Source organism: Argiope bruennichi, chromosome 3 (genome assembly GCF_947563725.1).
Source record: "Argiope bruennichi chromosome 3, qqArgBrue1.1, whole genome shotgun sequence".
Lineage (NCBI taxonomy): Eukaryota > Metazoa > Arthropoda > Arachnida > Araneae > Araneidae > Argiope > Argiope bruennichi.
In genome coordinates this window covers 87,123,451-87,150,038 of record NC_079153.1, presented here as the reverse complement: position 1 = coordinate 87,150,038, position 26,588 = coordinate 87,123,451, and the positions used below count along the sequence as shown (strand labels likewise).

Sequence of the window (26,588 nt, the reverse complement as noted above, 5' to 3'; positions counted from 1 at the left end):
TGTATTGCTTGAATTTTTAAAAAATTAAATTTTATGTGATTTAGGCCTAAAGTATTTATGCACTCTATTGTTAACCATAGCGGCGCTTGTGGAATGGGATTAATTTGTATGTTAATAAACGATGTAGTGACGGTTTTGTATTTTGATGTGAAATAAAATAAAATTAAAGCCCTTACTCAGATTTGTTTTGAAAAATGATTACAAAATTTTTGCATACTAGAGCTCATTAAAACTTTTGCTTATGCTGTCTATTCATCAAAAATAAGAAAATGAAGAGGAAAAAAACTTTGTTGGGGAAAATAGGTCTTATTAAGAAGCTCATACTCTCAGAATCAATCAAGCATTCACAACGTAAAGTGATGTCTATCTTACGGAGAACTAAATGTGAGGAAAAGGTATCACGTTTTCTTAATATTAATTCTATTATCTTTAATTAATTTTTCTTTACAATATCATAATTTGTAATAACACTATATTTCATTAATAAGGAAATATTTAAAAGGTTTTAGTGTAAAGCCTCATTTAAAAAGATTTGTTAGAAGTTTTTACTACTATTGGCAACACGCACCATCATAAACACGTAAAATTTGCCATGTGTTTTTCATGTAGCATTAATTAGAGCAATTAAAATCTTGTTTGTAGCCAATAAATCTTTTAATTTTTAATAAATTAATATGGGGAAAGTTAAAAATAAGAAATATAAATGTAAGCAGGTTAACCCAGTTGGTTTACCTAGTGTAAAAGAAATGGAATTCGGTTTAGACGAATTTCTAACTACAGAAAATATCGATGCCGGTTTTATTGAATCGGTTAAAGAAAAGGTAAATTCATGATCTTTACTTTTTTTAATCGATAAAAAAACACACATTTTTCTTGAAGTGCAGTTTTAAATTGTTAAAGATTTTGTTTCTGCGTTTTATTTAGATATTGCTCGTATAAGCATCGAAGGAATGACACAGTAACTGCACTAAAGTTGAGATTAGATTTTATATGTGCTGAAAAGTAATTTAAATGTTTATATTGTGAATTGTTTATTATTTAAAATGAGGTGTAGTTGCTATAAAAAATAGGACACTTAATAAATTAAATTTTACAAGATAAAGATATATTTAAGTAATTAATAAAAATCTCAATCTTTTCTTCAGGGTATTAAGCAGAGGTTCTTGACTGCAGCATGGGAAAGTGTTACCCTTTAATAAATAAGTTGTAGTTAAGCTTTACAGCCCTTTATAGTCAAGTAAAGTAATTCAGTGCTTGTAAGAGAAGTGATAAGTCAGATTAATCACCAAAAATGTTTAGAATTTTGTATATTTCACGAAAATTTCATCATTTATAGTTGACTATTCTCACAGAAATCGAAAACATTTGTAAGTTGAAAATGATTGGGTTTCTTTGGGTCTTATTTATTTTGTATTTTCTTCTTTTTCCATTCTTAGTATGCAATCATCATCTGCACTTCTTTGCTATTATAGCAATTAGACAATTGCTTTTGACCGTTGTATGATAAAAAACATTAAAAAAAAAGGCAATTTTAATAAAAAATCTAGCTGTGTAGCATTAATAATTTTTTTTATTGTACTAGCAAGACTACACACCATATTTTGTATAGCTAAATTATAATGGATTGTATTAGATGTATAAAAATTGCACATTATAACTTAGCCACATTAATATGTATGAGAATATACTGCCTAACAGCGGTCAGTCCTTTTTTAATTTGGTTCAAAATTTGATGCTTACATTTTAGATATTAAATTGTATTTCTCTAAGTTGATGCATTTTTGAATAATCGAGTTTGCACGCATGGATAAGTACAGACGACCAGATGGTTAACTCTTGGAGAGGTTTGGTCAAAATCTGATAAAGTTTATACTTTTGATGCTTAATGTATTTATCCAAATGTTGTTGAGTTATCATGTTTACATACTTGTGAAAATACAGACAGTTGGTGAACCAATTATCAGATCTGGCTCAAAATTTGATACTAGTTCTATATTTTACATGTTTAGGTTTTATACTGAATTTTATTCAACTAGCCTTTTACATTTTGTTGTGTTCTTTTGTACCTGGATAGACGGATTTCTTGTGAATAGATTTTGTTCAAAATATGGTAATAATCAATGAATTTGGAGTATGGGCTATGTACAGAAATTCTTTCCACTTATTTCAGACAGATAGACATAATTCCAAAAATTTGTTTTTCCAATTCAAGAAGGTCTGAAACTTGGAAATTCATCAAAATATTATGTTTGAATTTTTTTACAATTATAATATTTTCTCTTGGTATATTTCATACATGAGAAAATAGGGGGGGGGGAAGCAAATAATGTGCAGATATTTATTGTAACATTATACAGTATTTAGCTTTTATTCCTAATACCTCATGCAAATAAATATCTAATATAAATTGATTGTTGATATTGCTTTTCTTTTGTTGCTCTGTTTGCCAATGGTAAAGAGAAGCACAATTAAAATATTTTGTAATGTATTCTTTTTTATGTTATGAAATCAAATTAATTAATATATAATAAATATTCTTATTATCCATAAAATGCCTAAAAAATTTAATAAATAGTATGATATTTACTATATTGATAATATTATTATCAATATAGTTATTGTTTCTAAAATTTGTTATTAACAGATTTCTGCTTTGTTCTGTTTTTTATGCTTTTTATTTATCTGTCAAATTTATAAAGATTATGTATATTATTTTCACTTCAGATGACTTCAAGACTATTCGATGTATTTCTGTTTGATTACTACTCTCCTTACTTGCATTTCTTGTATTTTGTGCATGGTATTAATAGCAGGAAGCATAAAATTTTATAAAACATTCACTTGATAATTTTCAGACATTATCAATAAAGGAAATCTAAGGCAACCAACAAAGAGTGTTGTAAAGGAATTTCAAGATAGGAGCATGAAAGCAGAATAATATACTTTGTTTGTTTTCTGAATGTATAAAAAAAATCACTTTTATGTTGTTAAAACATTCTTTACATTTAAAAGTCATAGTTGTTCACAATAAACTTCTCATTGCTAGCAAACAATGAAAAATACATAGCTAATCCCAGAGGAATTAACTAAGAATTAAAGTATTCTCTTATCATAAAATAAGGTATTCTAAGACATTTTTTAAAATATTCAAAAAATAAAAGTTAATAGTTTTGTTAGTTACTATTGAGCATGAAGGTATTTAATAATTCATTGTGTATTGAGTACAGTGATCATGTGTTTCTTTGATCATGCATGTTCCCATATGACATACATCACACATGGTTTTTTTTTTTTTTTTTTGTAAATGAAAGATATTTTTAAGTTAATATATCAGTAAATGTAAAATAAATGTTTTGAAATTAAACATAGAAGAACTGTAAAAACCATTTTGACTTGTAGAAGGGTAAATATTAATAATGTATTCAAGCCAATAATATTTATGTGTAATAGCTTAGATAAATATTTGAAACTTTTGTTTTCCAGCTTCTGAGTACACGAGCAGAAGACCGTGAATGTGGTGCAGTCATTATAGCTAATTTAGCTAATAACAAAGAATTTGTTTCTTCACTAATTGAAAAGAAAGTTATCAAGGTTGCTTCTCCTCTTTTGGTTGATAAAAATGTGGCAGTTAGACATGCTATAGCTGGATGTTTGAGGTAAGTTATTTTTTTTTTTTATTAAATTATGAAAGTAAACAAAAAGGTTTCAGGTTTAGCATCACCATATTAAATGTATAGAAATTAGCTTCTTAAAATCTAATTCATTATAAGGAACTGACTTATTTTAGAGAATTGAAGCCCCAATCATCTTAATTGTTACAAAATATTTATTTGAATCAATTGCAGAAAACTCTGATTGTCAGAAAACAGGCGAAGACAAAAAATTTATATTACAGTTGCAGTTAAGCTGGTGTTTAAGTAGAAATGATAATAATGTAACTAACAATGCAAAATTTATCAAATAAAAACTATACTCTCAAACAGACATTAATGAGTTAAAAACAGTTCTCCAATTTTGTTGCTGTTAATCTGTTACAAAGCAATATTGGTAAGTAATATTGAAAATAAAATCATGTAAAAAAACATGGACTTAATTTTATTATGAACTGTGGAAGTGTGCTAAATGTTGTAAACCTGCTAGTGAATAATTTATTATAAGAGGATTTCAGGTAATATATTCTCTCATTGTGATAAAGTATAATAGGCTGGGCATATATAAAGTAAGATTTATTTTTAATTTTTAGTAGTAGTTAGAGAAATTATTAGGTTACTTTAGTAGGAAAAAATTTAAAGAGTAATATGTATTAAAAAATGGATGTATTATTTCTAAGTTAAATCACAAACTTAAATTTCTTAATATGACAATGCTTATAGGTTGTTTATATTTTGCCTTGACTTTTATATTTTGATGATTCTATCTCGCTGAGAGGCGAGACGTGAAAAGATGAGCATAATTCGTGAATTCTTCATCTTTTTACCTTGATTTCTAGCCCATTTGATGCTCTTTAATCCAGTTTTTTTTTTTTTCCATGTGTATGCGCTAGTTGTGTCATTTCTAATCACACTATTTTTTTATTAATTGCTTATATGGCTAATTCAAGTAGTAAAAAAATAAACTTTTAGGAAAAGCAAGAAATTTATATACATATATATATATATAATGGTAAATGTGGCAGATATTATCTATCAGTGTTAATCTCAAAATGCTTAAAAAAATTCAAGAAATAAAAAAAAGGTTTTAACATTAAAAATTATTACTATTTTGTAAAAAAATGAACTGTCAAATTTTAAGAACAGGAATCTTAAATTTTCCTTTTGTTCACCATAATTTAATATTCAGGCTTCTTACTGTAAACAAAAATTGTTCTCAAATATTTTATTTGAATTAGTATAATTTTCAGATAAATTACAAATTGCCTGCAGTTTTTAGACTTCCTAAATCCGCATACAATGGGAGTTCACCTTTATGTTAAATGTAAACATCTCCTCCTTTCACCTTTTGTCTCGCTCCCATTTTGATTAAATAAATGCATCCTAACATTTGCGCAAAATGGAGGATTTTAGAATTCAAGAATGAACTGTACAAATGTTGTCCATTATAGCAAATATTTTAATATACCAATTTCTGTATGTTGTATATAAATTTTGTCACGTTAATTTTTTCGTATGCAGTATGATTAAAGGGTTACACCTCCTGTTTGCTCTGATTTTTAATCACCAAGAATCGAGCGATTTTTCCCCCTTTTTCCTTTTCTTCATGATCCCAGCTCACTTTGCTTGTTTGCCATACAGTTTTGTATTTTTGATAGTAATAAGAAATTATGAATACATTTATTACTAAAAGTATATTTAAATTATTTATGAAACATTAATATTATTAATTATGAAATGTTAACATTAATTTTTAATAATCACTAAAAAGTAAATAATCTATTTCTGAAATTTAAACCTTCTGTTGAATAATATACATATACACACTAATATGCAAATATTAGAAAATTATTATTATTATTATTAAAATTAGAATATTAGAAAGGAAAAGAGTTAAGGTGAGGGTAAGGATCTAAGGTGTTAAAAAAATCAAAATTGAATTTACTTATTCTCTCTATTTTGTTAAAATGTATTTCATCAAAAATAGTTGACATAGTCTTAATGACATTGATTAGTTAGATTAATTTAATCATCTTTGTCAACATTGATGAACTGTATCTTATACAAATAATAGGGTTTCCACACCACCGAGAAAACACTAGAAATTTAAAAATTAACAGAAAAACTGGGAAAATGTAGGAAATTTGAAGTTTTTTATAATAATCGGGAAATGCAGGGAATTCAAGTTTCTTAGCTATTTTTTCCCCATTTAAACAATGCTGAAACTGTAAAAATTGCAAGAATAATAGATCATAGTCAAAGCTTCTAAAAACAAAGCAATATCATTCGCGATTGTATATTGCAAAAATTTGCCCCTTTTCTACTTTATCTCCTTTTTTTCCTATATAGATTAGTCCAGTTCTGATTTGCCAAACAGTTGTTCTTTTTCCATGAGATTTCTGAACTACAGCTAATGAGCGTGCACCAGACTTCTGTAACTGCATGAAAGAAGCAAATACATTTCTCTGGTCAGAACGAATAGTTTATTTATTATTAGAGAAACTGTCACATTATTCAAAGAAGATTAGAGATTTTTTTTTAAACAATGAACAGCTCAAAGTTTTTATTAATTCAAATTAGACAGATAAAAAAAAAATTCAATACCGATTTTGCTAAATGGGTTCAAGGAGTTGCCCCAAATCCATTTGTTGCATACTGCTCACTTTGTAAAAAGATAATCATGTATGGGAAAACAGGCAGGCACTTACTAGTCATGCCAAAAGAGGAAAGCATACAAAACTGCCTGCTTGTTCAAAAAACCATCATTTAGGTTGGACTTAATATCTAAAAGGAATATAGGAAAAGATGACATGTCAAAACCAAAAATGTCAAATTTAATGTCTGAAAAATGGACCAATTTTAAAACTTTTAGTTAAAAAATAATAATCTAAAGCTGAATTTTTATAGACATTGAAACTTGTTTCTTCATATTTGTTTCCTTTAATGCATTCAATGATATATTAGAAATATTTTCTTATATTTTCACTGAAAGCGAAATAGCTAAAAAATATACATTAGACCACACAAAAATGTTGTATCTTATTTGTTAAGCATTAGCTCTATGAAACTGATGGCAAAAAATCTGCAGAAATCGATGCCCAAATACATGAATTGGTAAAAACGAATAAATAAAATACATAATCTTGCTTTGTAATAATTTCTTTTTTTTTTTGGTTAAGTAATTATTAAATGTTTTGTATCGTGATAAGAAATATGTTTTGTTTTATTTCACCTGAGTCTTTAATTTTGTGTGACTTACAGTTAAAAAGCATGAGAGGAAAATATCTCCTCTTAATATATTAATTTTGTTTTTCTAAATTCCAGATAATCAATTAAGATATTCTTTTTTTTTTTTCTGTTTGTAAATATAACCTTCTTTTAATATTCTATCATTTTTAATAATGTTAAATTATTGCTTCCTTTTCTCACTCTTTCCATTCCTTAAAATCATAATGCATTGTAATTAACCCATGTGTGCTATTTGCACATTTCCTTGTATCTTGGATATATGTATGGGGAAAACACAGGGAAATTTTTTCCAATTTTGAGCTGCAATAAGATGCCATATAATTTCATATTTGAGCAATAATGGTAGAGCATTTTGAGTGATTATCTATACTTCAAATTGGCAAAATCAAATGGCAATAAAAATTGATGATCTTCTATAGTTTAAATATTTCAAGGAGCACTCCATACACAAACATACTTTGTTTCATTCTAATGGGATCTTCGTGTGAATGACTCTTCAACACTTTGAACTGCCTTATCATTTTGTTATTGATGATTTTGATTTATTATCAAAACTTCTCACCTTAAATTAATTTTCTTTTGCACTATCCAACTCAATAATAATAATAATAAAAGAAAAACATTATATCAGATTTTTTTTTTTTTTTTTTTTTTTTTGAAAAGGCAAGCATGCAAACATTTTGAATAAACTGTTACCAAATGATAAGTTACAAATTCAGCCAGATTTTGCATTTACATAAGTGTTATATATGTATATTAAACTTATATCTGGAGGAGTTCCTTGAATATAATATTTTTAATAGTTCTTCACTGCCAAAGCTACAAACATGTAAATCAGACTATTTCTGTTGCATGTGATTATATTGTTAAGAATCGTGACTAATGATTTTGCTGCCTAAATTTAATGTAAGATGGTGCACTATTCTGCTTGAAGTGAGAGTATTCTGCGAATGCTAATTTTGATTTATCCTTCCATAAAATTTGCTTTAGTAGTGCATAATCTATATTCAAGTATGCTAAAAATCTCAAAAGAAAAGTTAATTCATACATTTGATTCTCCAAGAAGCAATTTTTAATCAGCACAAATCTTGAAAGACAAAATCTCATAATCTGGTGAAAGGCCAAGAGTTCTTATTAATAGGAGCCACAAAATTTATTTCTATCAATTTTTTTTTTTTTTTTCAGAAATTATCTACTTTAGTAGAAGTTTTAGAACTATTCGTTTTTTTTTTTTTTTTTATGTAACAAATTACTCAAAAGAATTAGCAAATTGTTAGTATCATTTGTATTTTTAAATAGTATTTAGCTATCACTCTGACTTTTTAAACACACACTTTACACATTACGATTAATAAATTAACACAAATGCATCCGTATATAATGCATATATTTTTGGTCATATTCTATTAATGAAGGTGGAAGATTATGCAAGCTCCAAGATTAGTCTATTTAATTTAGTTCATTTTTTTTATATATATGGATTACTTCTTTATATCCATTCCAAATTTTATGCATATCTCCTTAAGGAGAGTCCTCTTTGTTCATATTTGAACCATCAAAACTCACAAATTATACATAGACATTTTTGCTGTTCTGATATTATAGATAAATTTCTATTAAAACACACTCGCATAACGGAAATGTCATCAGAAGACAGTCTACAAATTATGAGAATTCTTGCTTTTATCTTTATGATGGTTCTGAATTAAATACAGTTTTATATATCTAATAATATATAATGCAATAATCATATATATATTCTAATCATATAATCTTTGCCTGTAAGTACTATCAAAATTTCTGCTAGTAAGAACTTTGATACTGATCATTTCCCTCTTTCCTTAGAAATTGAAACTTTGTGACTCATTATGAATATTCATCTGGCAAGTTGCACTTATTATTTAAGACAAAAGAAAAAATAATGGCAAATTTTCAAAGTACAAAAATTAACTAAACGTTCAAATAATTGGAAAGTAATTAAATTTTTCACCCCAGCCCCCAAGTAACTTTAGAGGAAATAACTTCATTAAAAAAAAACTATTCTTACGTCATCTCTAAATTCAAAATTTTAAAGGATAACAAACTGGTATATAGATAATAGAACTTTGACCTTATATTTGGCATATACAAGCATAATAGTCATTGACCAAGTTTTATGTTAGATGCTGCTTCAATAAATGAAGATTATATTATATTTATTTGTTTTGTAAATCTTTACATATAGTAGTATAATTAATAAAATTTTAGATGATTCATTTATAAACTTATTGACTTTAATCATCCAGTATTAATGTAATCATTCTGAGTGCAGTATTTGAGGTGTTTTTAATTTAATAATAGTGCTGCATAAGACTATTTTTGATTGATCTGTGCCTCTTGTGTTACTTATTAAGGAGTGCTTGTGAAACAACCTCTGAGCAGCCAGCTGCAAATAGATGAGTATATAATTTTTATCAGCGACAGTTTTGTATTGTATTGCTAGAGAACCTAAGAATGATGAGCATTTTGACTAGATATATAAGGATAATAGAAATTCTCAAGAACTCGTAAACCAAGTTTTATATTAAATGCTACTTGAACAAATGAATGTTGTATTATATTTCTCTGGACATTAGAACTAATTTTCTCTCTCCAGTTTCGTAATTGAACGAATACAAATTTTAAAAAGTCAAATTCTAGTGCATTTGTATTGTAATCAAGCTTGCAACATCAGTATTTACTGCAGGTTTTGAGAGATATTCTTTAATCATAATAAATAATTGTATCTCCATTCAATGTTTTTTACGAAGAGAATCCCCTAACATCTGTACTTATTGCTAATCATTTCAAATGAATTCTTAATTATAAATTTGCATAAATGAATTATGGGATTGTCAACCTTTAATGCATAAAGTTATTACATGCTGGGTTTTTTTTTTTTTTTTTTTTTTTTTTTTTTTGTTGTTGATAAGGAAATCATTGCTTTTAAAGATGTATAACAAATGATGAAATTCAACAGTAAGGGCAGAATCAACAATAAAGACAGTTGATTTATGTAGTATAAACTTTGATGAGTCATCTTGAGTTGAGACACAAATCAATGAATGTGTTCTGGACCCAGTACTGAAATTTTATTAATGAATTGATTATCTAAATGTTTATTTCTATTATAGACATGCGTTAAATAAAAGGCTTAATTTTAATTCAATAAATTGCATGAAAATAACTTTCTGATGCCCTATAACTAATTTTATACTATAGTATGCTAAAACATGCAAAGTAAAATCAGGTGACAAAATTTATTATAGTGCTTAGTTTTGTATTGAAATATTAACAAAATAATCAAATAAATTAAAACATTAATAAGCTATAATCAATTTCAGATTTATATGGTGTCTTCCTTATCTTTGAAAAACATTTCTTGGTTTTAAAAGATGCAACATAAATATTAGTGCTGAAAATATCCTTTTGAAAACAAGTAATAAAAATTTTGGTTATAGCGATTTTATAATAAATAATTCATAGTGATAATTGATTATGAAACTGCCTTTTGTAACGATTAGCTTCAAAGAAATTCTGGAAATAGTTGGTTATTTTCTTTTATTTTCATGCAAAATTGTTATTTAACATTTATAGCATTGAGCATTAGCTGATTGGTTTTTACCTTATTTCTAAATTGAATTTAATTTTGGATTTTGATAATGATTGATTCTATGTATTGCAAATTTGATAGAGAATAAATTTTACCATTATTTATTTCAACTAATCTAAAATCTCCAAATCTACAGTAATAAGACCTAATTAACTTGGAAGTATTGCAATATTTGACTGTAACTGTCTTGGATGCAGAGCAAGGGATGTTATTTGTTTTGTCAAATGTATGCTTGTTACAGACTCAACAATATTAAAGACTTGCATAGAAAATTAACCCTTAATTCTTGAAAAGGAATTAAAGTTAGGTTTTTCTATAATTATCTGCTTCTACTAAATGTATTGTTACAGAAACTGCATTATAGATGTACAGTGAAAAAAGTTCGACACTTTGATTAATGGTAAACGACGTTTTATTTCACAAAAACAAGAAGCGCAAATTGCGAAAGCATAGCGGAGGCGTATTCGAAAAACAGCATTTATATAAACTCGTAAACACCAAATCGCCAATTTCAAACAGTAATAACTCTCTCAGTACACAGTTGAAGAGCTCGCTCTGCGATCTGATCTCCAATTTGATAATTACTTGACTAACTCACTTTAGCTAGTCCCATTTATGAGTTTTTCGACGGAATTTTCTGGACGGGTTTTCAGATCTCGGTGCCTAAAAGAGGTATTGGCATAATTCTTGTACTTTCTAAACATTGTCGTCAAATAATTTCCAGTTTTGGGTTAAGGTCGGAGTCGTTGATCTGGCATCGTGTAAAAATATCTGTAAAATTCTTCCTTACCATGAGACTTACTATCTCTTACGAGAGGAAAACAACATATACTCAAGTTTATTCAGTTTTTGAGTCATTTTTCGCAGATGTTAGTACAAGCTGAGTTAATCGATCTCATTTGCACATTCTTTCTGTGTGCAGTGTTTCTATTGTCCCAACAATGTAATCTCATATTCGGAGTTGTACTCAAATTTCGCATAGCCCAGTACCTAATCAACATACTACAACCCTTACTGTAGTGTTCCTAATCTTATTGATTGTGCCAGTTATCTGCTGTGTGAAAAATATATTTAAAGTCCCATTGATTGAATATCATATTAAAAAATATATTATTTATAAAGCTAAAGATTTTATTTATATTACTTTGTTTACACGCTAAGAAAGCTGAACAACACACGATCAAGGTTTAAAATAAAATTCTCATGCGGGCACATTGCTTGTCCCGCTCGAGAGAATCAATATCTGGATTAAAAGTTGACAATTTCAGCCTCAAATCACTTTTTATCTCAGTTTATTTCTGTGCTTATATATATTTAAAAAAAAATGATGATAATAATATTTATAAACGTGAAGATAGCACTTTTACACAGATAAATAGTCTAGAACCCCATCGAATATCAAATTTTACACTGCTGGATATTTGGAAGGGATCATTGATGCTGTTTGGTGTGGTGGTTTTAAAGTGATTACATGATAATTTGTTCTACGGATGTTCTTTATTTTATGATATTTTCACCTTTACGTAGCTCTTCTCAAAAGGATTTCTGATCTATTGGTTTTCATCTTCAATAGCTCTTCCAGAAGTTTCGGAGTTGTGAAACAAATGATTTTCTTTTACAAGCCTGGTTTTAGCGTTTGTGTAATTCAAGGATTAATATAATATATTGTAATGAAAAGCAGAGCATTTTTGAGCATTGATAGTGTTTATGCCGTTCAGGTTGAAAGATATTGTTTACTCTCATTAATCTCGAATGTGAAATTTTTGAATCGGTAAATTTTGAAAACTAGCTATGTACGTTTTTGAGTTCTTGAGTTTACATACGTACGAAGAAAAGAAATCGACAAGCAACCTAGTATACGGTTTTAGTTCCAAAATATTAGCTATCTATTAAACTATCAATCTAACTAGTGAAATTATGGGCCATATTTCATTTCTTCGATTCTCTGTGATGGTGAGTTATCGTATTCATAGACATAGTTGCAATAAACAGTATTATTTTTATTTATTTATTACACTTCGAGAGATCTAAATCATAGAGATTTACCATATTCTTGACGTTTATGATTTTTGAAATTTGCAATCTTTAATTAATACCTGTAAGAAGGGGAAAAAAATACCCTTTGTTATTTTTAAAATATACATATCTTTTCATTTGAGGAAAGATTTCTTAGCCATCATAGTTTTGCAAGTTAAATGGAGATGAGAAAGCTAATTGTAAGTTACTATTCAGATGCATTAAAGGTCACTTTTTCAGTTGTGCTTTTGGATCTTTCCTTTTACCCTCTTAAAAGTCATTAGCAAATTTTTCTCTTTCCATTGCATATCCTGACTACTTCTTTTAAATGCTGCATACTGTTTATTGAGCATCTCATCTCCAAGATTTTCTCCTTCTGGGAAATATGGATATCCAAGAAAAGTTTTTTCCACCGCCACCTGACCAAACATCTCAAACCCCGCGGGCAGAAGAAGTTGGAGGAGAAAAAACACCCGGAAAAAAAAAAGAAATGAGAGAGCGCAGCCAAAGCAAACCCAAGACCCATCCAAGATGCAAAAGTCGAAAATCTTACTATTTCCCACACAGACCATGCAGATCTTACTCTCGATCCATTAGCAATGTATTTCCCCCGGTGACACAGAGTTGCCGGTTCGCAATACATCAAGACACACTCCCGTTTCTCCACGGGATTTTATGCACCGCTGGTGCGGCAAATAATGCTTCCAGAAGCACTGGGCCACCCCTCCACCCTACTTCTGCCAGTCGCCGTTTTTATTTGGATTTTTAAGTTCTTCCTTCGCTTTGATAGAGTGCTTCGTACGCGGTGTCGCAAAAACTTGGGGAATTCCGAGGTTTCGCCGGACTTTGGGAAAGTAATTTTTTATGAAACGCCCGCGCACGTTTGTGTGGCAGGCTTTCAGGACGATGATGCTGGGACTTTTGAACTAAACGGGGCTCTTTCGCTCTAGGAGTAATTTTTCTTCCACTTGCAGGTATCGAAATGTTAGCCCTTCGCTTGCATTTGTCGCCGGCCCATCCGTTTGGTCATCGACTTGAAGGGGCGGTCCGTCAACGCAAAAACGAATGGTGCTATTAAAAAAAAAACTTTTAAAAGTTAAACTGAAAATCATAAATATGTATTCCAAATATTTGTCTGTTTTCATCGCTTGAAAGCGATTTGTCCTTATCTGAATAGTATTTCCGAACCAAAAGAAATAAAGGAAGAAAATTAATACGTAGAATACAAGAAATGTTTTTAATGTAATAAAATTAAAACAAAAGAATTAAAATAATACCGACTGCAGTACTTCCAGTAGTAAGATGGATTTGGTCTAAAATTTGTTTGCAATTTACAATAATTATTATATTGAATGAATAATAAATAATAGACTATTTATGAGATATAAATACTATATTTTATATCATTCATCTAGCATTTTGATTTATAGTATCCATAGAATTCTAGTCCCCACTCCCGTTTTCAAGGAGATCTGAAACATGGGGATTCATCAAAATCTTGAGGTGGAATTTTGTGTTGATTATAGTACATACATTTCTTTTTGCATGCTTTGTATATCAAAAAGTATATAATCAAAAATTCAATGAACCCCGATTTAGTTTCCAAAACCAATATACGGTCATAATTTCAAGGAAGGGAGGGATACAGTTATACACAAAAGCATGTGTCTCACTTTTTTTTTTTTTTTTAAAGTTAGCCCCAATGGAAATGGAATTTCGAAAACCTTTCTTTATTAATAAGGAAAAAATGAACGTGTGTATTGTCTATTTACTTATTCATTTACCTTCGACAGGGTGGACAATTTGACCTGGAGTTTCCAAATTTAATATAACTATGCTTTGGAGGGTGAACATGTGAACCTTGTAGGGATGCTCCCGAAATTTTAATTAGAACTATAATTTAAATATTACGCATTTTTTTGGTAATAACTTTATGAAATTTTACTTCACAAAAATAATTTTTATATTGCCTTAAAAAAACAATTATATTAGTTGCGTACGATGTTTCGCTAAGTTTCGAAAATTTATTTAAAACTAGCTACCTGCATTTAAAGAGCAGTTGATTCGCCTGGATTAATGGTCACTAAAATTTCCAGTTGAATATTTTTGTAACTTGGTCTTAATGATTTAACCAGCAAGTTAATTTTATGTTTCGAATTTTCAGTCTGATATAATTCATGATTTTTAAGTATGTTAGAAGTTTGGCATCATTCTGTTCATTATACTATGCCTTTCCCTAATTTTCTGCCATCTCCCCACTTATTCACTCTTAATGAAAGCACTGTTTTAAATTATATTTTAACTATAAGCATAGACCTTTCTGACTGATTACCTGTGCTACGAAGTAACGCTATTAATTACGTTATTAACTGCGTTAAGTAACGAAATTAATTGGAGAAATCAGTTCATTTGTTGAAGATGAGAGCTATGTCGAGGTTTTATCTTGCGACATCTCTCGAAAAGGGAGGGGGGGGGGACTAGCGAGCATTATTGACATATGTATGAGATAAAAGTTTTCATATGAGCAGGCATGACGGATTTCCACGAAAGTGCGAATTTCAGCGTTTTTGGAATCGAATTTTATCGTTCTTGTGATCAATCAATTTTCTTTAATTTTAAAATGTTTTTTTTTTAAATATATTTCAAGCATTTTTCGTATAAAGTTATTCATTGCTGAATTAATCATACACAATTAACTTCTCGGCGTTAAGTTAGGCTAAATCACCATTTTACAAGTTGCAGTTTTTGTTCCAAACCTGTACTGTACATGTCTGTATGAGATGAAAATGGATTATATCAGTACTGTGATTTGTATTAGGGTGCACTGTCATGGTTTTCTCCCCATAAAATACGTGCAGTGAAATGGTGGTTTTGATGTTCATCCTTAAAAATAAGGTGGATGTGACGAGGAGTTAGGCGACCATCAGAAGCATATTTAACCTTTCTTATGATATAAAAATTGACGAAATAAGTACGATGGTTAATACGATTCTTTTGTTTTGCCAGTTACTTTATATATAATGTTTCAAAAACCTAAATAGAAAAATAAATTTGTAGATAAAAGAACAATTAGACAATCTAGAGGGACAGGTTTTTTGCATTTTAAGATGGTGTAGTCATCATTTACTTTGGATAAAACAATTTATGAAGTCATAGCAGGAATATTTCAAAATTGCTAAATCAAAGTACTAGAAAATAAAGTAAGTTTGAGTACTTTGACAGTAATTTTAAGTATAGCAATAGAAAATGTCAGTGGTACAGCGACTGGGGAATAAGGAGGGCAATAATACTCCAGGCGTCGGACTTAAGTCCCGTTGCCTCAGAAGCGGTGGTAGTAGGGGGGCAATTGTCCCCCCCCCTGTCGGCGAGAAATTCAGAGTTTCATCGGCAAAGTGTTCACCATTTCATAATGTTTGTTGAGCATTATCGAATATGATTATTTAAAATTCACCTTAAAGTTAATATATTGTAAACAATCGAAATATTCAAGTAATGGTTAAAGTGTTTTGGCTATATTTGACAAAATCAAGTGGGGGTAGGTCAATAATATGTCGTATTTTGCGGCCAATTTTTGATAGACCAAACTAAGAACTGAATGTCGAAGACGTTAAGTTCGCAGATTTTCAGACATATGATTCAAATGTCTTTCATTAAGCTTATAATTTGTAATATTTTTGGCAATATAACCGACAAGGTAACAAGTGAATAAGATATTGACAAGGTGATATTCTCATTTTGCTAGCAATTTTTGGTCGGTCGACTAAACTCAATGCGGTGAGTATCAAAGATGTAAAATAAAAATTAAATAATTCCATACGCGAGTTAGACTCGCCATTGTATATGAAGGGGTTAAAAAAAGCCTATGCATGCAATTGAAGGGATAAAACTCACCTTTTGGTAGGAATATTAGTAACTTCGAATTAAGAAAGTACTTAATAGCACATAGAATAGTCAAAAAGTATATAAATAAAAATGGAGATAGGTGAATTCATGTTCAAGATCTAATTTTTTTTTTCAAATAAAATCTACTTGTTTATTTAAGCTTAAATATATATAGAAAAATAAATACAAGGGGGGTCGGGGGTCTAACGTTTAAGCAGTCCATTATTCATAAGAATATTTTTCATATCTTACATAAAATAGTAAGTTTATACATATATTTACAAAACATTTCCTCCGGCCTTCTTAAAAAACAACATATTGTGTCTTTTTTTGTATTCTATATTGTTCGAGCCCGAACTATAGTAAATTTTTGTCGAGTACGCGCACTTATTTCCCTCGGATTCGAAACGCCTCTTAATTCTTGCTGGTTAATCCAATCCTCACTTAACAAATATTTTAGGTAGGGGACTAAGCAGAAAAATCGGTTTTTGGAGAAAACATCGAATATTTTTTATTTATTATTCTGGATTTCGAAAACAGTTACGTTTATAAAACTTTTTGTTTCAACATTCATTTTATATAGCTTCTGATATAAAATAGTAAGAGTATGCATTTGTCCATTTAGCATGAACGTCATTCTGGTACAATATGTATTTCTATCTACTCGTATATACTACAATCTAGAGTGGAATATGACTATATTTTTCCTAAAATTAAATCGCAGAAAAATTAAATCTGAAGAGTCTCAGAAGAAACTGAGAACTTGTTTTTTTACAAATACTTTTATAAAGTTTTAACAATGAAAAAAAAAGGATCAGCATTTAAATAAAAAGGAATTAAATAATACTTGATTTTCTTTAATTAAATGTAAAATTAATTATTGAGTTATTTTGAAGCCAAATTAAAGATATTGTGCTTGCCCCCCCCTGTCGGATTTGTCTTGTCCCCCCCGTCGGCAAATCTCTACCGCCACCTCTGCGTTGCCTTTACGGATATGGTCGTAGTTCTGCCATCTGTTCCATTGTAGCACCACTCTCGCCTGTGGACATCGGTTAGGATCTTCCCACAAACTGTCAGTAAAATGAACATAAATCAAAGAGCCAGGGATAAACAAAAATGAGGAGAAAGAGAGCAAAATGTGCCGAATTCAAGGCGCGCACAGTGGTGATTCATCTGAACGCCAACAGATGGCGCAATGAAAATCCAGAACTTTGAACTCTTGTTTATGTTCAGGGATTAGGCATTCGTAGGGGATGCTTGGAGGAAACGGGTGCTTCCTGTAAACGCGCTACAAAATGTCTAGTTTAAACCTGTATACAAAAAATCTATTCGCTGTAATAAATATCGAGACGTGGATGAGGTGAGTCATTCCTTTATTTATTACCATAATCCTTAATTAAATCAACATTTTTTTTGGTCCGTCGAGCCGGAGGATGGTGATTCATCTGAACGCCAACAGATGGCGCAATGAAAATCCAGAACTTTGAACTCTTGTTTATGTTCAGGGATTAGGCATTCGTAGGGAATGCTTGGAGGAAACGGGTGCTTCCTGTAAACGCGCTACAAAATGTGTAGTTTAAACCTGTATACAAAAAATCTATTCGCTGTAATAAATATCGAGACGTGGATGAGGTGAGTCATTCCTTTATTTATTACCATATTCCTTAATTAAATCAACATTTTTTTTGGTCCGTCGAGCCGGAGGATGGTGATTCATCTGAACGCCAACAGATGGCGCAATGAAAATCCAGAACTTTGAACTCTTGTTTATGTTCAGGGATTAGGCATTCGTAGGGGATGCTTGGAGGAAACGGGTGCTTCCTGTAAACGCGCTACAAAATGTGTAGTTTAAACCTGTTTACAAAAAATCTATTCGCTGTAATAAATATCGAGACGTGGATGAGGTGAGTCATTCCTTTATTTATTACCATAATCCTTAATTAAATCAACACACAGGGCCTTCGGAACGAGGTTTTATGAGGTCCAATTGGGACAAAACATTAATACGTTTATATCAGTTTTCAAATGAAATATCACAAATGTGAGAAAGATAGTATCATGTCGGATACCTTCAATATTTACAGAAACGCTGATGATGGTAGGAGTCGAAAAATTTATATTATACTCCGGATATTTGTTACTCTTGCTACGTTTGTGTAAATTGTTTATTTGTTTTAAATTTAAATACAGTCATTTTTGACTACTTGATATGAAGAAGTCTTTTTATGGAAGTCTCCAAGAAAGTTTAGGATCAGTATCCCTAAACTTTCATTATCACTTCTGATTATTGCTTATTTATCACTTCTATTTATTGTGTTTATTTTAAAGCATTTTTTGCCAACTAATTGTTTATTTTTTTTAAATGTAGGAACATCGCAGTTTGTGGTGATTACACGGTTTCCGAAGCTATGATAGAACAAGATGTCATGACCAGTCTGGTTACCCTTTTTGGAATGGTATGTGTATCTGTATATTGGTTTCTTAAACTGTATTAATTTTTACAGACAACCATTTACATTTTAATGGTTTATCAAGCGAATTTTAATCTTTAAAAATTGATGTTTTGATCTTGCATATGTATTATCTATTTTCAGATACGGGAAACCGTCCGTTCTCATTTATTTAACAAATGTAGTAATGAAATGGAAGATATGGCGGAGAAAATGTTAATTTTTCATCAAGCAATATATAAAAACATTACCGAAGTTTCGAATTAATAGCCAGCAATGTGATTCAAAAAGAAAATGTCAAAATTAGAAGGGAATAGCTAAAAGAAAAACGAACCAAACAAAGAAGTTCTGAAAAGCATTCTGTTTATTCACTGCATTTTACTCCGATTCAGATTAAAATCGTCCAAGAGTTATAGGTTTGGATTCGAACTGTAGAGAATGAGCTGCTTAAGTTGATATATTACTAATTTTTTTGAAAATTAAAATTATATCCTTGTTAAAAGACCTCCCCCCCCCCCCTTCTTCTTTAAATTCAGTTATGAGAATTGATAAAAGTACCTATATCTGAGAGAATCTTTTTATTGTACATTTTGGGAATGTTAATTAATTTTAAGTTAAGTAATTAATTCAGTAAAAAGTGCTAATATCTCTGGAATCTTTTTTCTTCTAAGGTCTTTCCATAGTACATGGTATATTTGCCAACTCATCATTCGCAAATAAAATTTTAGTTAAAGATAGGAAATATCCGAATGATGAAGTTTTTAAATCTAGAAAATATAATGTTTTAAATGTAATAGACATAAGATAATAAAGCCTATTTTGAAAAGGAACTTAGCAATGTCATCAGGCTGAAATTCTCTGAGATTGTATCTCAACGCCAAATGCAACAAAAATTATATTTTGGAGGCTTAAATTTTGTTGTGTAGTGGTGTATTTTATCCAAATATATGAATGTTAATTTAGATTATGAGTGAAAGACTTCTTGTGAACTCTCTTTCACTTTCATCAAAAAATTGTACCTTGAAAACTATTACCAGTATCATCATTAGGGCAAGTTGAATGCTTAAGCATAATACATTTATCTATTGCTGAAGAGGTGAAAGGGAAGGATGAGCATTCTTATCATTGGAATACAATATATAGGTTTCAAATTTTATTTTGTGTATGAGGTGTTATCAACAATTATCGGAATAGTTGCCATACCATCAAAGCTAACTTCAATCATTTCTATATACCATTAAAGTACCATTTTTGTTATGGCAGAGTAAGTTGAGCAAATAATCTGTTCAAATTTTGTGAGAAGTTTTGCATATGCAAAGTTAAAGAAAATGATTATGGTGAAAATTGTATGACAAGATGTAGAATTGTTCAAATGCTTCCAGTATGAGCGTGAAAATATTGTATGGGATAATATCCAAAATAATGATAAATACCAAAGCATCCAAGATGATCGTTTAGCTGTAAATAACACTTTTCTTGAGTTATTTAAAGAGTTCAGTTTTAGTTACGGCTTAATTCAATCCATTCTGACTGAAGATTTGGGTTTGTCTGAGAAGTTTATACCTTGATTGCTGTTTGTAGACCATGGATTTATGGCTATGATTCAATGATAGTGAATATTCAAAGAGATTAAGCACATTTCTTTATTCAACTTTCTCTGTAATAAGACATATGATGGCAACACAGTGTATACATTTTTCAGTGCTCTGTTGAAGTGGCAAAAGATGCGACTTGGAGAGCATGAAAGGATGCAAGTATTTATTCCAGGTGTCCTCCTCACTTTGTACATTTTAGCATTAAGTAATGACCGGTAGTCCCAGTACTGTTTAATCTTTCCTCCTATAATAAATTTGAAGTAAACTGATATTCTAGGATCTTTATATCAGTTCAGGTAACAGAGTCAGCTCATGAGACTCCTTATTCGCATGTCATGTAAATACAGTAGACTCTCGATTATCCGCGCCTGCCGCACTAAAGGTAAAATGCTTCCAAAGCAAGAAGCAAACACAAATGACTGATTTCTTCAAAAAGGTGTAGTTCTACAGTTATGCTTTTGTAATTACATAATACATTGCAGTATTAAAACAGTACATATGTATTCATTTTTCTGTGTATCCTTGACGCCTCTCGTAAGTACAAAGCACTTTTCTGTTTTCATAAACAAAATGCATTTTAGATTAGTTTTGAGTGATATACTAAAATATTAATCGTTAGTTAAACATTTCCTGCTGTTTATTTTATGTTTTACTGTACATAAAACGATTTTTCAAAGTTGGAATGACTGTTTTCTCTTTTGCTATACCCGTTTTTAGTTTTTTTCGGATTATCCGCGGCGGCCGCGCCACCCAATTCCGCGGATAATCGGGAGTGTACTATTCTTTTGCTTGATTTAGTGTGGGGATATGTGTTATATCAAAATCTTTAGTTTTGCTTACATTTTTCGCGATCTTTTTAAGTAGAGGAAACGTGTTAATTTTCGGAAGAAACATTGCAAAAAGGAAAAGCAACTGTCAGGCGAAAAGATTTTATAACATTTTATTTTAATAAATCCTGCGATTTTAAAAGCACTATGAAAAATTCGTGGGGGAGTCTTTTATATCTACATCAAAGTGAGTACCGTGTTTTTTCTGAACCTACTGTACTAGTGCTAATGACACAATGATATATACATTTATTAATTTTGTAAGGAATAAAAATTTGTTTAGGAAATTCTATATGTAAAGTTAATTTAAAATATTAACTAGGGGGCTCCGCCCCCTGCCTGCTTGTGCTAGCCAATTCCCAGAAACTACTAATGCAGTTTCTCTCGGATCGCTTCGCGATCGAAGCTCGCTTTGCTCGCTCGCTATATACTTTAGTCTAGCAACAGATATAATCAGCTTCAGTTTATTCAAAAATATGATAAAACAATGAAAGAAATAAATGTAAAGCAAAAAGTGCACTCATAAAAATCACCTGCATCAAAGTTCTTTGTAAACGCAAATAACTTTTGGAAACTTCGCTCCGTACACATAAACGTTTGACCCTATCTCGTTCATTACGACTGGATCTTCTTATGAACGATTCTTGAGCATTTTCGTTTGACCTGTCTTCTCTTTTTCGATTATTTCGTTTTAAAATCGATACGGCACGACTTAAACTCATCGTAAAAATTTGTCCTTTTCATGACCGTTAATTTTTTGTTTAAAAAATTTTCAAACCGATGAATAGCGTTCTTTTGAAATCTTATCAAACCGCGTGTTGATGTTCTCGATTCGAGGTCGAAATGTTGCCAAACGGCGATTAATAAATTCGGCCTGATTTTGCGTGAGTAAGCGTTTTTTATATATATAAATTTTGGATTAATATATTAATGGAGATTGATGACTAATGTAAACAGAAAACGATGCTAGATAAAGTATACAAAATTTAAAGGGAAGAAATAATATAAGTTTTTATATAAAAGAATAGAATTATATTACCAAAGAAAATACGAAGCAAAAATAATAATTGATTTTAATCAGTAAAAGAATTTTTTACCGTTATGAGTAGCAGTTACACTATACGCAAGGGATTAAAAATATGAAATGGTACTTGCCTCATAACATTTATTATGAGAGCATAAATTGACTACATTAATTGTTAAAAACGTTCTGTTCAGAAGTTCCAATCCCAATAACACAACAAACTCAAATAAAGCGATTTATTCTTTAAAAAAATCAAGACAAAGTGTACATTTTTTTTTATATTCTTGAATATCTTGATGTGCCTGCTTCTGTTGAACTGACAGAGTTTAAATATATGGGTTGAAGATATTTGAATTTTAAGTAAATTACTTTTTGGTTGCTAGAATTTATTTCAAGCCGAAACAATAAATCCATAACACAGCAAATATCTGTAATTTCGAAGGAAAATATTTGCATCTGAAAGATAAGGACTTTATATGACTTGCCCCTCCCCCCATGGCGAATAAGCCTCTGATTAAAACGCTCATTCTTACAGACGGAGGAATCTATTCAACGTTGTAAGCCCCATTTCTCATCAGAATTGCATGCCGAATGTCCTTTTCTTTTAAAATCGGAATAAAAGTTTCAATCTAAGCCCCCTATTCCCCCTCTTTTCTCTTTGTCTCCCCCCTCCCCAACATCCTGAGAGGATCACATTATTCTGGAAGGAGGCGAAACTTCATTTGCTTATTCAGGTCGAACTCTTGCCTTCCTGTCCAGCGGGAATCCGGCCGATAGGAGAAAAGAAACCCTTCCGGCCATTTTTGCGAAAAAGTCAGGTACATTTATACACATCGCTTTCTGCTCGCTATTCATGCAAATGCAGGGGCCGGTCCCCAGAGCGCCCCTGTCGTGCTCCCTCTTCGAACAGAACTGAAAGGGAGGGGGCCAAGAAAGCGTCTGCCGCGGGCGATAAGAAAAGACGGGTAAAGGGGGAGGGGGCGAGTGTAGAGGAAGAAGATGAAACCGAAAAGGAAGATACAGTTAGAGGGGGGCGACTTGAATTTTACATAGGGCCCGCCTCCACGTCAGACCCAGTTATGATTTGCCTGCGGTGTCCTTGGGGCGCACAGGGCCGACGTCATTTTTCTCCATTCCTTCTTCATATCCTCCATCCATCCCAGAGCTTCTTCTGCATATTGCGGCGCGTTCGGTTATTTCGATGATGACTGCACGGCCGCCTCAGTTCCCTGGGGAAGCCCCTTCCTTCGAGGGATTTCGACTCTCATTTCCCATCTTCCCCTTCTTTCTTTCTTTTTTCCTCTCCGTCTTTCTTTGCATATACATGTATATGCCTACATTCTAAGAGCGCCCCCCCCTCCCGATATGTGCGTGTGTGACAATGAAGAATAACGAGAAAACTATGGCCGCCGAGACCGGAGTTTAATGAGCTGGTCCTTCCCGGGGGATCGCGGGAGGGCATTAAGCCCCTGCACGAATTAAAGTCGCGCGCGCTCTTCGGTTCGTGCGCCCTTTCCAATTCGGTCCGGAGAAGGGAAGAAAAAGAAGCAAGCAGAAGAAAAAGGGAGAGAGCGAGCGAGCACAAAATGAGCTTCGGGACCGATGCCGGGGCGCACCGGATTACCGGCTGGAGAGAGCCATGCAAATGAAAAGAAGCCCCACGGGATGAGCGGCCATTAAAGATTTATGCGTGCGCGCCGCAGACGCAAAACCCATTGATTGACGGCGCTTCCTTGCTTTTGAAGGTATTAAAAAGGCGACCCCCCAAGAGGACGCTCGCCGCTTTTCCTCGGCAACAATTTTTAACTAGGAACTTACTTTTTGCTGCTTTATCCGTACTCCGAGAAAAAGGACCAACCCCTTTTGTCTGTTGGAAGGACCAGGAGCCTAAACGGCGTGTTAATGTGGCTGTAAAAATTATAGGGAGGGCTTTCAGATGAGATGGCGTCTCGTGCTGCGAGATGGAGTTCGAGATACCCTTCTTTCTCTAGAATCGAATATCTTTCTGGGAGGTTATTTATTTAATCCCGGCTTGTGAAATGGGCTTCCTGGCTTGTGATGAGTAAGCTTCTAAACTAGAGAAAGACAGAGAGAGAGAGAAAAAAAAAGAAGAAAAAAAAATCCGTCCTTAAGTTTTGTTTTATTTTGCTATTGTTTGTTTTCTTTGCGAAAAAGTAATGTGTGAAAAACATTGATTTATAAAATCCTTTATTCCCTAAGAATCATAAATGTAACAATTCAAAGGGCGTTATGGAAAAAATAATAATAATAAAAGCGAATAGAACAACTCGCAGAAAATAAAACTCCCGAGGGAGTATTTTTAAATTTAAAAATTTAAACTGGGTTTGCACAATTAACCGTAACATGGTAATGCTTTAAGCTTAATTCGTTTGCCTTTATTTTATTTTTAAAATTTACTCTTAATTGCATATCAGAGATAACTTCCTCGCAAAAAAAATGTATTTAATATCATCGCAATATGCGTGAGTATAAATGCTGCTATTGAAAGAGGAAAAAGATTGTTGTAAAATATACCAAATTTTATTTTAAATTTATAAAAATTTTAGAAAAAATTGCATGGAAATAAAATTTATGCGACTGAGGATCTTCTTTTTATATGAATTTTAAAGTGACGATAAAAAGACTTTGCGTCGCAATATATATCAAGGTTATAATAAAAAATTGAATCGTAAATTTTTTATTAATTATTAATTGACAATCGATCAGTTTTGAAAATGCCTTTCTTAGTTAACACCTACCATTCCAAAAGTGCCTAATGCCAAATTTGGGTAGCTTTAAGCCCAATAGACTGCTCTGTAAAGTATTTTTACATCATACATGGTGTGATTTACAGGTAGTGTAGCCTGTAAATGGCATCTATAAACATTATCATGTTAAAAATTTGAAATGCTTCCGAGAGTATCATGATAGAATTCCTCATATGTCATACCGCTGAATATATCCCTGCACAGAATTCTACAGAGGAAAATCTTGCATCACCATAGAAATAAAGTTCGACTTGTCAGTGTGGCACCGAAGAAGGATCTGTAAATCACATTATCAAAGCCTGTGCCCTGTGCGAGAACACAGGCTCAAATGGCCAAGAAATTGAATGTCTCTTGACGTTGAAGAACTCATAAAAATTCCAACCATTAAATCTTCTATTCGTGACATTTTGTCAAAGCCCTTGACTTTAGTTCTCACCTAAAGTAAAAAGTCAACGTACATATAATGTATTTTATGCATTTTTAGTGTACGAAAATTTAATATGTAATGTAAAATGTAATATTTTTTTTTCTTTTTCTGTAGAGGTTTTCTCTAGAGGTTTTTTTCGTTAAATTTTCGTTCGTTCTTGTTTACAAATGTCCAATGTCATCAAATGTTGTTTGTTCCTTCGTGCTAGGTGGAGTTGCTCATTGGCGGCCCCATCAAGTTTCTCGCATAGCCTTTGGCGTTGAGGTATTGCTTGCAGTCACCATAGAAACGTCTTAATTCGGTATTTATAAATTTCGGAACAAAAGAGGGGGGGGATGAGACAAAAAAATAATTTGAAAGATGAAAAGTAGAAGATAATTGAATTTTGGAATGCTGATTCAAGCATCGTAATAATTTGTTCATTGCATTCTGGATGTAAATAATGATTTGTGCGAAAAGTTATTGACTGCAAAACATGTTAACAATTGCCATTGATATTTAGATTCAGATTCTACATTATTTTTGATATTCAAAATGATTTTTTTAATGATGTTTATAGTTTCCAAATTTCTTGGCGTGATTTCAAAAAATAACTCATTTGATCTGGATCAATACATATTTTAACCGTTTGCGTTTGCCACTTTCAATACAAAAATGTATATAAAAATGTTGCATTCAAGTCGACCATAGTGGCAGATTGTACTTGATCTAGTTTTAGATCGATATATGACATGCACCAGTAGCCATTTTAATGCAACATCTTATAAAAATTTATTTTGATAACTCATTGTTTAATTAATACATAAGAGATAAAACATAAACTACAAAAACAAAAGCAGCCGTTTTTCAAATCTTATTCCCCAAGTGCATTTTAACTCCCCCTCCACCCCTTCTGTCTAAAGCGTTTTGAACTGCGCGAGAGAATCCGCATCCAACTCATCCAGCATTTCACTCTTTTTATCCCTTTCGCAGTCTAGCAAAACTCATCGAAACAGCAATTTCGAAGGATTTCACTTTTTCCCCTGCCGCTGGCGTCTAAATGAATGGAATATTCCCTGTCTTTTTTGAT

The 26,588-nt window shown here is 31.3% G+C and overlaps 1 protein-coding gene across 1 annotated transcript in view; it reads left to right on the top strand.

Annotated features, from left to right (window-relative positions):
* Window positions 1–571: 571 nt before the first annotated feature.
* LOC129963802 (HEAT repeat-containing protein 3-like) overlaps window positions 572–26,588 on the top strand; it is a 50,736-nt gene continuing 24,719 nt past the window's right edge. The window contains exons 1-3 of the mRNA XM_056078369.1: window positions 572–821; window positions 3,484–3,656; window positions 18,797–18,884. Of these exons, the coding sequence (XP_055934344.1) occupies window positions 675–821; window positions 3,484–3,656; window positions 18,797–18,884 (408 nt within the window). The 5' untranslated portion in view covers window positions 572–674. The remainder of the gene's footprint in view (window positions 822–3,483; window positions 3,657–18,796; window positions 18,885–26,588) is intronic.